The sequence below is a fragment of the Pelodiscus sinensis genome, chromosome 26 (assembly GCF_049634645.1).
Source record: "Pelodiscus sinensis isolate JC-2024 chromosome 26, ASM4963464v1, whole genome shotgun sequence".
Classification (NCBI taxonomy): Eukaryota; Metazoa; Chordata; order Testudines; family Trionychidae; genus Pelodiscus; species Pelodiscus sinensis.
The window spans coordinates 6,655,722-6,668,172 of record NC_134736.1 but is presented as its reverse complement, the minus strand read 5'-3'; the positions used below and the strand labels follow the sequence as shown (position 1 = coordinate 6,668,172).

At 44.9% G+C, this 12,451-nt stretch overlaps 2 protein-coding genes across 7 annotated transcripts in view; one reads left to right on the top strand and one right to left on the bottom strand.

The window, feature by feature from the left end:
• The window catches only part of ALG9 (ALG9 alpha-1,2-mannosyltransferase), a 120,863-nt gene extending 118,891 nt beyond the window's left edge, over positions 1–1,972 (top strand). The window contains exons 15-16 of one of the 2 annotated variants that reach the window (XR_012897711.1): positions 375–493; positions 574–1,972. Coding sequence is in view for 1 of the 2 variants with exons in the window: in XM_075909429.1 (XP_075765544.1) it covers positions 375–405 (31 nt within the window). In the remaining variant the exon portion in view is untranslated. Of the gene's footprint in view, positions 1–374 lie in introns of both variants that reach the window. The other variant, XM_075909429.1, reaches the window with a different exon arrangement.
• SIK2 (salt inducible kinase 2) overlaps positions 1–12,451 on the bottom strand; it is a 127,949-nt gene that overhangs the window by 9,063 nt on the left and 106,435 nt on the right. For all 5 annotated transcript variants that reach the window (XM_075909426.1, XM_075909423.1, XM_075909424.1 and 2 more), the window contains 5 exons: positions 7,432–7,660; positions 6,488–6,772; positions 6,190–6,335; positions 3,684–3,797; positions 1,972–2,063 (listed from right to left, as the gene is read on the bottom strand). In XM_075909426.1, coding sequence (XP_075765541.1) covers positions 1,972–2,063; positions 3,684–3,797; positions 6,190–6,335; positions 6,488–6,772; positions 7,432–7,660 — 866 coding nt within the window. The remainder of the gene's footprint in view (positions 1–1,971; positions 2,064–3,683; positions 3,798–6,189; positions 6,336–6,487; positions 6,773–7,431; positions 7,661–12,451) is intronic.

Genomic DNA, 12,451 nt, shown 5'->3' with positions numbered 1-12,451 from the left:
TAGACAAAATTTAAGTGGACTATGAAATATTAGCCTAAAACAATGAAAACTAGACTTCGCTTGGCAAACTAATGAACCTTGTGCACTGTGATGCAGCAGGAGGGAGTGATTGAAAAAGCCCCCACCCCGCCCCCACCAAAAATGTTAGAATGTTTGATCAGAAATTCTTATTTACTAACTAATGACCACTCCAATGTCAACAAAAATGTGTATTTTTTTCTACTTGCTAAACTGCAGAATTGGGCAACTGACGACTAGTCTCCCCAGTTACCAGTGCAAATTAGTGAAGTTCCACTGTATTCCTATTTTGTGACCTGCATCTTTTCCCATCTGACAAATAGGAAGGACTTAACACAAGCACTCTTGTTTCATAGCTACCACTGGCAAATTCCAGGAATATCATAAAAGTGGGATCTCCAGTCAGCCAATCTGCAGGTCATCCAGAAATATGAAGTCCTCTCCTGGCTAGTCTCTACAGCATTCAGGAAAGGAGGTATCCAGACAAGAATCTTTCCAGCTCACCTACTTTAGGTAATGTATATTTCCTTACACACCACCTTCTGTTTATTTAAGACATAGAAGCTGCTTCGGTCAGCAAGATGTCAGTCCTAGCTCTCAAGCAGGAGTTACCATTGCTCTTCGACTCTGCAGCCACTCTTGGCATTCACTCCAGATATAAAGGACAGTACCAATTTCAAGAAAGCAAGTGAGGATTTCATGCCCTCCATCTTTCCCAGGTCCTTCTGCCAGTATGTGTGGATTATCTGGACGTCTCACTAAATCAAATCCCAGCCATTGCAGGGGCATGGAACATTGGTGCACCTCTGTTCTTCCTGTTCTCTGCCTGTGGCACTCCTCAGTTCAGTCTCCTGAAGACTGTGATACTTTTGTTTAATTCTGGCTGTGGGGCCAGCCCTGGTAATCTTAAACTGTGTGGCTCTTTCACACAACAACCAGAGCCAGTTTGTAGCTGACTGTCATGATGGCCTTTGTATACGCTTTGTGGTTTGTTTGGTTTTTTTTGCTTTTGTATCAGTTTTCTCTAAGTGCTGTTGAGCTTAGCAACGGAATACACAGAAAACAGATTACAAAAAGAAAAGGGTGGAGGGAACAAAGATGTCTCTTCCAATCTAAACTCTGTTGTAGTAACCTTAGATATTACAACAAGCAGCCAGATATTTTTAGAGACGTGACATTTTTAAATTGACTGTCCCTTCTGAAGTCTTTAAAAGCCTGACTTACAGGAATTTCTCATGTTCTTTGTGATAAAATTATCTGGTCATGGAAAAAAGGCAGGAAATACCCAAATGACTGGTGGTGAAACACATCGTCCCTGTTATGAATTACCATAAGTATTGAAATACAGTGTATAGAAACTTTCACTGGAAACCATGAATACAGAAGTGCATGAATAGGACAGCTCTGAGCACTACCCCAATTCTCTGCACACTAAAAGCTAAGAACACACCATTACCTGTTGAATTAAACTGTTATGGTCCTATTGAGATCCATCTCCCTGTCCAGTGAACAGGGCTACAATGCAGGCCAAGGGTCAAGAGGGAAGCAGAAGTCTGCACCCTGTGAGTAACCCCCCTGCTATCCTCCCTGGGCAGAGCCCCAGCTGGCCCATCAGTCTGGCCCAATAAAAAAGAAAATCCCACCTCCCAAAAAAGCCATAATTTGGGTGAAATTGGCAAAACCTGAATAAAAGATAGGGATTTTTCAGCAAAAGTTTGTAAATACCAATAATGAAGGGCCTTAGTACTAGGTTCACTGAATTTTAGTTTAGAGAGAGTTTGCCGGTCCCATAGAATGTTTCTATTTTCCCAATACTGCTGGGGGGCAGTTTAATGCAAATGGCTCATCTACCCCGATGGGGAACCAGAAAAACAGCCATACTGAGTCAGACCTAAGGTCCATGTAGCCCAGCGTCCTGTCTTCTGACAGGCGGCAGTGCCAGGTGCTTCTCACCTGTGCTCTTGTAACTGCTGTTCCAGGCTTCGGGGCAGTTCTTTGCAGTATGGCTGGCAGGTATTCTGGGCTTTTGACAGCAGGCTAGGTTTCTGAAACAGTACCAAAAGATAATGGATTTAAAATGATAAATGAAATGGTCGTGTCTCAGACTGAACTGCCTCAAAGTTGCAGCTGGGGGAGTAGTACTTGTTTATCTTATCATACCATATAGCAGGTCTGGGCAAAATACGGCCCAGGGGCCAGATCTCGCCCACGAAGCCACTGGATCTGGCCTGCTGACCACCCTGCCTGGGACCTTCAGGCGCAGCTGCTGCAGATTTAAAGCGCAGTCCAGCAGCTCTCTGCTCTGCAGGGAGGGGGTGGCTGTGTGATCTCCCTGACCCCAGCCCCAATCCTCAGCTCCTATTGCCCAGAAACAACCAGCCAAAAGGAACTGACCCTAGCCAATCCCTCGGCTCCTATTGGCGGGAAACAACCAGTCAATAGGAGCTGATAGATTGGCCTGGGGGATGGGGGCAGCGCAAGCCTCTTCCCCCCCCCCCAGGAGCTGAGCACCACATGAAGTGATCTGGGGCTGCAGCAGGCAGGGAGCCCAGTCTGCCTTGGGGGGGTGCTGGCCAGCCAGAGCCTGCTTCTCTCACACCCCAACTCTCTCCCCCAGGTCACCATCCAAACCCTCTCCCAGACCCTGCACCCACTCCTACACCCCTCTTCCAGGCCAGAATCCTCTCCTGCACCCCAATCTCCTGACCCAGGTTACAACCCTCTCCGACCTCACACTGTCTCATGCACCCCAGTCCCCTCCCCCGTGCACCCTTCTGTACCCGGCCTCCATCCGAGACCCCATATCTCCACAGAAAAGTGCAGCCCTTGACCACTTTCCAAAATCTTGGCATGGCCTCCCACCAAAAATTATTGCCCACAGCTGCTGTGTAGGTTTGAAAATGCTGCCCACGTTCTCTCTGCAAGTTCAACATTTAAAATGTGCACATCTACTGCTATCTAGCACCTAGGGTTGCAGCAATACCAGTTACTCATAGTTTCTAGAGGCCCCAATCAGGGATCAGAATCCTATTGTGCGAGGTAAATGTGTCTAAAAGGCAGCGTTTCCCCAAACAGCTTTCAGACTAATTTCCCTTAACTACAACTGAAGCCTATGGTTGCTGACATACCAAGCCCAATGTCACTCAAGTTTGATACCCAAAATTATCTTAACTACTCAGAACCCAAGCACACTTGAAAATGTTGGTCTATTTCTACAACATATGATTGTTTAGGTACTGACTGATAGCTGTAATTGATTTTAAACCATCTTAAAACTTTTGTGTTTTTATTATATAAGCTGGAAACATTTGCAGTGCTTCTTCTTAAAAGGAAACAAATAAAAATGAGAAACATTGCGATGAAAAAAGACAGAGATTCCTCCGATCACTTCCCAGACCAAATCTGGTCCATCTCCCTTAAAGGAATGTAACCAAGAGGAATGACAAGAACTGCTGTTCAACTCCTATTTTGTCTCTAATTAGTAACAGGCTAAGAAAGTGGAAAACCAGTAGCTGCAGCAACCAAAGGGAACCTCATTGCACCTATTTTTCTTGTATAATATGATTTTTTTGTTGCTTCATTAGTTATCCTTGAAAATAATTCAGTGGCTAGATTGGTGTCTACCGTCGATGGCTGGCTTGCCACTGTGGAGGAAGGCACCATACCTGCAGTCTGTGTTGCAAGTATTGTGTTTCTAAGCTCTGCCGTCTGGATAATAATTGGGGATGCACACCATTAGGGAAGGCAGATACACTCTCCTGCTGCTGAGAAGCTTCCTCCTGGGAAGAGAAGACAAGAATATGGGGAAAAAACCACAGACAATAGGGATGTTAAATTTAGATTAACTAATTGAGTAGCTGGTGGGATTTCCATCGACTAATTGATTACTTGCTACAGTTCAAAGACAGAGGTGCCCTTATCAAGAGCCCTTCTGGGCTCTCGCTACAGTTCAGAAGCAGAAGCCCCGCAGGGAGTGCGGGCCAGCGGGGCTCTTGTGCATTTTCAAAGGCTGAGGTGTGGCAGGGAGCCTGGGGCCAGCAGGGCTTCTTCTTTTGAATGTACAAGAGCCCCACTGGGACTCCTGTACATTTCAAAGGCAGAACTGCAGCAGAACAGGTGCGAGTGGAGACTGCTTCACTTCCCACTCGCACCATTTCCCATTGTGTCTCTACCTCCCCTGCCTCCTGTGGAGACGACGCTGGGGGGAACCAACTTTTAAGCAGGCTTCCACCAGCTCCTCCCCCCAACCCAGCACTTGCTGCCTCTCTCTGATAGAGGTAGCAAGGGGCGCGGGGGGAGGGATGCAACTAGTCACATCACTAGTCCACCATACGATAAGCTTATGTTTACTGGATAGTCCACTAGTCGCTTACATCCCTAACAAACAGTAACTATGTTTTCTGCTTAAACTCTTCAGGGAGCGGCTTACACACCTTCACAGCTACAGTGACTGGGGCTCTAATGCCACGTGATCTGCAGGGCTCATTGCTCATTTAGGATTGTTTAGAATTCTCCTCTGCCATGACAGAAAAAGAACACAACTGACTAGGCTGGAGACATGCCAGGTATTGTCTGACTCATCTGCCCTCAGATCCCAGTGACACCAGGACGAAGTGATCGTGACCCTGTGACTGTCTGCCCATCTTTACAGGTTTTAAAACCAAATTAAAAAGGCTTTTGTTAGAACTTAAAAGAAGAACTACACACACAGTGTGTGTCTCCAATAGGCAGGTTAGCTGCTGCTGCCGCGGCTGGAGAGGGAAAGGTTTGTTGGTTGGCACCACAACTGCTCCATGAGCTCTGACATGTCACACTTAATGACACATTCTTTTGGCTTTCAGAGCGAGGAACAGCTCTTCAATCTCACAGCAAAGTGAGACACAGCACTGGGATTATCAGTGTTTCAGCCAGCAGGGGCGCTAGAGCATTTTGCAAGGATTACAATGGGTTCTATTGGCCACCCTGCCTGAGCAAGTGGGCCCAAGGTAGAAAGTTCTTATTTAGATTTGCTGCCTCCTGTTTTATTACAAACAGGAAAATAATGGACAATGGCAGCAACTAAAGGTTGGGCATCACTGGTCCTGCACTCTCAGGACCTGACCAGTCGCAGATGAGGGAATCTGCTGGACAAGGGGAGGTCCCCTGACACCAGCACTTCAGCCCAGTTCACCTCCCATTGCTGGCTCCTTTGGCCGGCCAGGCTGCCTGCTGGCCAGTCCCAGCCCCTGGCTCTGCTGCAAGCCAGGCGGTACAAAGCCTGATTGGGTTGCCGCAGCCCCAGCCCCATGGCTCTGCTGCCCGCTGGATAGCATGTGGTCCCGGCTGCGCTGCTTCTGCTGGACTGCCACAGCCCCAGACCGGCTTCACCTCCCATGCTGCCATGGCCACAGCCTGGCTTCCCCTCCCAGGCTGATGCAGCTCTGCTGCCGCCACCCACGATACTGCTGCCCTGCCACTGCCCAGGCTGACTCAGCCCCAGCCAGGCTTCCCCTCCTGGGCTGCCATGGTCCCAGCCCCACTGCCGGGCAGGTCCGATCATGCTCCACCACTGCGTAGGCTGCCCCAGCACTGCTGCTGCCGTGGCCCCACCACCACCAGACTTGCCGGGCTCCCAGCTGCTGGCCCTCTGGCACTCTCATTCAGAACATCTATGATCATACCAGACCCTGGATGGTGCCGGATGAGAGAGTCCCGGGTAAGGGAGGTGCAACCTGTAGTTGGATTTGGTCTGACAATATAAGGCCAAAGCTGGCCACGTGACATGCCACCAGCCACATTTAAAATGACGTGCAGAGGTCGGTTCTGTTAGAGCACAGGAACTCCACTGGGATAGAGCAGAATTCAGCTCTATATGTATCTAAAACACAATTCCTATGCACTGACACTAACAATCTGTTGGCTCTGAAAAGCCCAGAGTATCATCTTGCTGGTTCCACAACACTGGCAAACCTTAATCCACAGGAGCTCACTGCCTGCTGTCCTCTCCATTATACAAATGAGGGGGAGGAGGAAATGTAAACTCTAAATCAATGTCTCTTCTAGGTACCCCAGGGCATCTCCTCTTTATCTGTCTCTTACAGCAGCAGCTCTTAGAGAGGTGCTTGTTGCTGCTTGTGGCTTGTACAGCAAACACATTAGCAGTGCTTCACACACTGGAGGGGGGCTGCTTACAAGATTCTGCAAGTGGGGAGCAGCTGATGTTAGGTTGTGCTCTTCTTCTGATCCCATCTGTCCATATAGCAGCTGGACTTTATTCAGCTCCAGGATTCCTTTGGTTCGTGCCAGATTCTGAAGGTGCTGTCTAAATGCTACAATTCCTGGATAATTCAAAACAGAACAATATCCGTGAAGCTATTTAGTTAGCACAGCCAGCTGAACTCTTAGCATACCCCACCTGAGTCACACTGGGATTAAAACACGCGTGGTAGTACATGTGCACACAATTTTTCAGGAAAACAGTGAAAGTTACCTTGTGTAAGGGATGTGTCAGATGCTCTGCGGCCCTCTCGGAAACTGACTGGTGAGCGGTTGTGAGCCTCTCGTTTTTGGGAGGTTAGTGCCTGCATGGCTGGATTAGCAGGTCTCAGCCCTATGAAAGGGGGCGTCATTCTGGGTGCTGGCTGGTTGGCCAGCACCACTTCCTTCAGGGTCGGAGTGTCCTCGAGGAAGTTAAGATCCCTCTGAATTGATCCCATTTCATATTCTGAGTCAATGCTGCCCAAAGATGGATTTTCATCCAAGGAGTAGACTTTCCCTGTGAGAAACAACAAAAGCCAGATTGCTTAATTACTGAACTTTCTATTCAAAGTGCCACAGGTTTGGGCCATTTCTGCCAACACTGTTTCCAGCTAACTCTTGGAGAAATGCAATGGGATCTTGCATGGTTAGATGTGCTTATAAACACATCTCTAGAATCATTAAGACATCAGATCAGTACTGACTCTGGGAGAATGCCAGGCAGTCACTAATCTTGTTTCCTTCCCCACATGTTCTTGAGGAATTTCCCATTCAAGTACTGTCCAGACTCTGTTTAACATGGGAGAGCTGACAAGATCATATAGACAATGTTGGCAGAGCTGCATCCTCTAAGTGGCATCATGCTGCCAGAGAAACTAGTGTTTCTTTCTAGGCACTTGGGAATTAAATAAATGAGGATGGTTAATTATGCTAAAAGTGTAACTCATTTAAGTTTCCTGCCACCCTCTATCCTTTCTACATTGCCATTAGACTGAATGAGGTTGTAGACTGTAAATTTGCTCTTATCATATCTGCCTCCAGTAAGTAACAAATAGTAAACAAAAAGCTGCTTTTTTGATAATTAAATTAAGACACAAATGAAGCTAGTGTTCTCCATCCAGCTGGGTTCTTAGAGACTGAATGAAACTTCTGCAGACACCTCTACAACATCTATACCTGTGCCTGGAATCATGACAAGCTGGTTGGTCACTTCTGCCAGAGTGTGACGTCTTTTCCCACAGCGGGTTGCTTGGAGGGCTGCAAATGCCTGTGCAGGATCATCTTCAGACTCCCCTTCAGTCTCTATACCCTCATCAATAGAGGTTTCCATCATGCTGGTAGGCAGTGACTGGCAGCCTTTCCTAATCACCATAGGGGGCACAGGATCCAGCAAACAGCCATTTACCTAAATGCCACAGGGAAAGGAAGAAAGCATTTCATTAATAGAATGGAGGCTCCTTGAAAAGTCAAATTTCAGCCCTACATTACGAAAGGCAGACCGAGATGGACTCAAGGCAGCCTGGATATTCAGTACAATCAGCAAACTCCTGAGATCTACTGATGTAAATCAGAGAACAGTTCAGAGTTCCAAAATGAGGTTCCAAGAGCAGAATCACACCTTATTTCTTAGCTTACAACTGGAATCTCTCAAGTAAAGTTTGTTACCTAGTTTCCCTAATGCTTATTCTTGTCAGGAGTTTAACTCAAAACTTGCTTCAGGCTTAGCCTCAAAATATTTACATTTGGAATTTATTCTCTTCAGAATAATTTGAAGTCTGGCAAATAAGCATTCATAAGACCAAGTTTTCCCTATTTACTTCTGCACTGTAAAGCTGCAAAACAGTAAGGTCACCTAAGTGTATTTCACAAAGAAAAAACAAACGTGACTTTCCTTGGTTCAATGCTTACAACTGGTCATTTGCATATAGGGCTACTCTTCTTGCATTATGTCTGCTCAGTCCCATTAATGTGGGACTGTCTGGCACTTGCAAGAGTAAATGAACTACATCAGTTTGTTCAAATTTACATTTTGATTCCTTAATATTGAATAGAAATAAAATGGAACCTCTGTTTATGCAATATGATAGTTCTGGCTCTGAAGTAAGCAGCTTCCTTTAGCAAGACTGGCCTACTTCACTTTTTTTTTCTGGCAAAATCAGATTGGATAAAATCAATGTTTTTTTTTTAAACCCTAGTTTTTATTTAAATGGGCTTCTAAAAATTTAAATGTGATAAATTTTTCAAAATAAGCCCACTTAATTTCATTTATGACAACCTATGTTACAGACTACTCTATTTTTAAATTTAAACAGTACATATTTACAGCCAAAGTTTTAAAGAGAATCAAAGCACAGAGCTGGTGAGTCACTAGCTAAGCAGCAGGAACCAGAGTTCGATGAAATGCTAAATCAGCTTTTGACAGCAACTAGCTTCTTCTGCAGGTGCAGAGAATTTTTTCCATTTCTTTATTCAACTAGTTCAAGTTCAATTTCTAGCTCATTCAAAACTGAGAAACAGAGCTTGAAAACCTCAAGAAAGGGTGTTCTCTCTCAATCTATGAATAAAAATGGAGACAGGATGAGATCTATTAGAACTAAAATCTTGATGGACATGGTGATCAGAAACATTTAGTTCAGTTCATTAATAACAGACATTTCCTTTGTTTAAAAAATCAGTAAGTTTTAAATGCAATTGTTACATGGAGGAGGGAGAAAAACAGCTCCCATTAACCACTGAGGATAGGACAAAAAGCAGTAGGCTTCAACTAAAGCAAGAGGTTTAGGTTGGACGTTAGGAAAAAGCTTTCTAACTGCTAGGGTAATAAAGCACTGCCTATCTAATGATCTCGGGGAGTTATGTAAGTTCTTTCATTTCAGTGGAAATTTTTAACAGGTTGGACAACTCTCCCTCAGGAATAGTAGAGTTATTCCTTAGTTCTGCATTGACTGCAATATGATTTAACTCAAGCCACTCTGCCCTGAGTCCCTCATTTCCCCCCGCTTTTCAAGCAATCTGATGTAGTACTGTTTCAATAGTACTAGATAATGTACCCTAGGGAACTCTTAGGGCACACCGGAAGGATCTACATGTACCACTGAGTATAAAACACACTAATAGTACATATTAGACTTCAGGCCCCCTTAGTATGGGCTAGCATACCATGTAGACAGACCTTAAGGCTCCTGGATTTCTACAATTCAGACGTGGCTCTCAATAAATTATTTGCCAGTGTTCTGATGTCTAAGCTGACTAGGGTATAATTGTCAAGTGCAGTTCAGGAACCCATTGTCTAGCTCTGTAAGGATCTCTGGACAACAGAAGAAAGAATGAAGAGACTCTTGGGTTTGACATTTCATGGATCGTCGAATAACATTCCCTCATTCTTGGTTTAAGGAGGTTATAGGAGAAATTACTTAATCCTTTATTCCAGTCTAATACTGAACATTTAATATTAAGCTTTTGCCTTTATCATGTACAGTGCTGTAAATCTCCAAATCCTTCAGAGGGAGCTTTCTACCCACTGCCGGTGGCCTTTGAGATAATCTGCTTCTGAGTTTTCCTCTCTTCTGCATTTTCATTTCAAGTCCCTCCAGCCAGATAATTACCTCCCCAGCTCTTTGCTAATCCCCAGACATTTAAGCAGTTGCAATTTTACAAAATAATGTAGAGTTCTCTACAGAACTTAAGTCTTATCACATTAACTTCATAATTAGTTAACTGCTGAGCTGTTTGGGGCTGGGCCAATTGCCCACAGATCTCTGTGGACTTTGCTTTCTAGTGAAAACCCAGTCAGGTTTTCACTACCTACTGTCTTTCATCTGGGAATGTAATGCCTATTCCTTGATAAGGATTAGAATGGGAGCATCCCCATAAATCAGCTGGGACAAGACCCAGGGAAAGGGCAGGAATTCAGCTATGTCCAGGTGAAGGATACACAACGCCCCTCCAGAAGAGAAATGACGGCATGGTGAGGCTTAAAGATATCTGTGCATGTTTCTAAGAAAGTTACTTAATTTCTGTGGTTCCTGGACTCATGGAAAGGAGACTTCAGTGTCAAATTGAAATTCTCTTGTTTCTCCAGTCATGCTTGGGTAGAAGCTTAGTCATGTTTTGGGGTGATACCCGTTTGTCCATAGCCTCCATAGCTGCATGATGCTAAATAAGATATTTTCCAGGAATAAACTTAGACAGGGAAGAATGCATTTGGGCTTTACCTAGAGTAATTTGGATTCAGGTTTATTCTGGACACTACCTGATATCCTTTGCAATTTATATTCCTAAGTTTCCTGCGTAACATTTCCAGCCTGTTTGAAAACCCAGTTGAGCAAGAAGCTTGGTGCTAGAAACAGGTTATTTCTCAATCTGTGGAATCCTGGTACTTTCCTTCACACCACTTCTGTAAGCCACCAAGTTGGCAAGCACGTTCTTTCCACCATGGACTGGGCCGGAGGCACTCTGAAGTCCATCAGTGCTGCTCCTTAAAGTACTCTGAGGATTGCTGGGTGAGATGTGCTCCTGCTGACCCAAGGAATGACACTGGGACTGTTTTTCTGGCATGGTTGCACATAACACTAACTACAAGGGCCATCATTGCCAGTGGCTTTGATTTTATGGGCTGCTTGTTTTTAAATGCAGGAATTGCTAGTATCTCTCCTCAGCCCTGACTGAAGAGTCTACAGGGGCCTGCATTACAAAAAAAGGGGGGATAGTGTTTGTATGCTCGCCTCACTGGTGCTATTCAATACTGAACTAATGCAATTTTGTGACCATAACAGAAGAGTTCAGATGTTAGATGCCAACACCATGTGGCAGAAGCATTGCTTCTGTTTGATAGGAAAAATTTAAATATCCCCAGCTGCTGTAATTTATACAATAATATGGGGAAGGTCATTCCTGTTGACTGAGTTTTCCATGCAGTGCTGTAAACTCGAGTGAAAGTTTTGCACACGGCCCTAAGCTAAGCAGCATTAGCACAGTGCAGATGTTCCCACTATACACGGGGATTCTGTATAACTAGCATAACTTCCTATTTATTAAACACAAGAGAAAAGATAAATGACCAGTCTCTGTGTGCCTCCTCCCTGAGTGTAACTGCTAGTTGCAGGGCCTCTGGGGAGTCAGATAGCAATGTCGAATGCAGGGATGCGACTGATTGCTGCTGCTGTTTCTGCAGAGGTCAAGAGTGCATGACATAACTCAGCCTCCCCTCCACAAGGGAGCCTGGGAAAGAAAAGCATTTCTGACACCTGAGGCCTTGCTTCAGGCACTGCCAAGACACAAGCCCCAGCAGTTAAATCTGTACTGAAGGCACAGTGCTGGGCCCCATGGCTCTGTCTTGACAGGCACAAAGTACATAGTTTTCAGCTCAGTTAAATGAGCAAAACTGCAAAATCTCTCAACACTTAGGTAAAATCCAAGCTAACTGGCTGGAAAGCAGTTTAGCTAGATCTTTGTAGCCTAGACTTCCTCTGTAGCTACAACATGGCCAACTAGACGTCTTCATCCCAGGATAATTGATTTAAATGAGCTATTTACTGGGTCCTGCCGTGAGGGCAGGGGACTGGACTTGATGACCTCTCGAGGTCCCTTCCAGTTCTAGTGTTCTGTGATTTAAATCACCGAGAAGAAAGTCTTCATTTAAATCCCAGATTTTAATAAACTTTTACATGTATACTTCAGTTATTTTCAAAGAGGCACATTCTCACTGCTATAACCATTAAAATGTTGATATACAACTAAATCAAGCCTTTACCACTAGATCTGGTAAATCTTTTTGCTGCCTTTGGCCTGGTTTACACTGAAGGGGAAAGTCAACTTAAGGTTCACAACTCCAGCTATATTAATGATGTAGCTGGAGCTGAAGTATCTTAAACCGTGTTTTGACGCCATCCACACAGTGGGAGGTCAATGAGAACACATCCTCCTGAGGACTGTCCTTAGTCCTCCTGGGAGCAGGGTGCCAACAAGAATGACTTCTCAGTTCAAATTAGCTTGTCTTCACTAGACCCACTAATTTGAACCCTGGAAGATTGATTGCAGCAGCTTCAATCTTCTCTGTAGTGCAGACAAGCCTTAAGAGAGTACACCAACTATATACATTTATGTAAGCAATATATATAGCTGCTTATTTTCACATCCTTAACTGTACATTTAGGTAGATTTGAAAATGGTGAATGATTTACTGCTACTTGCTAAA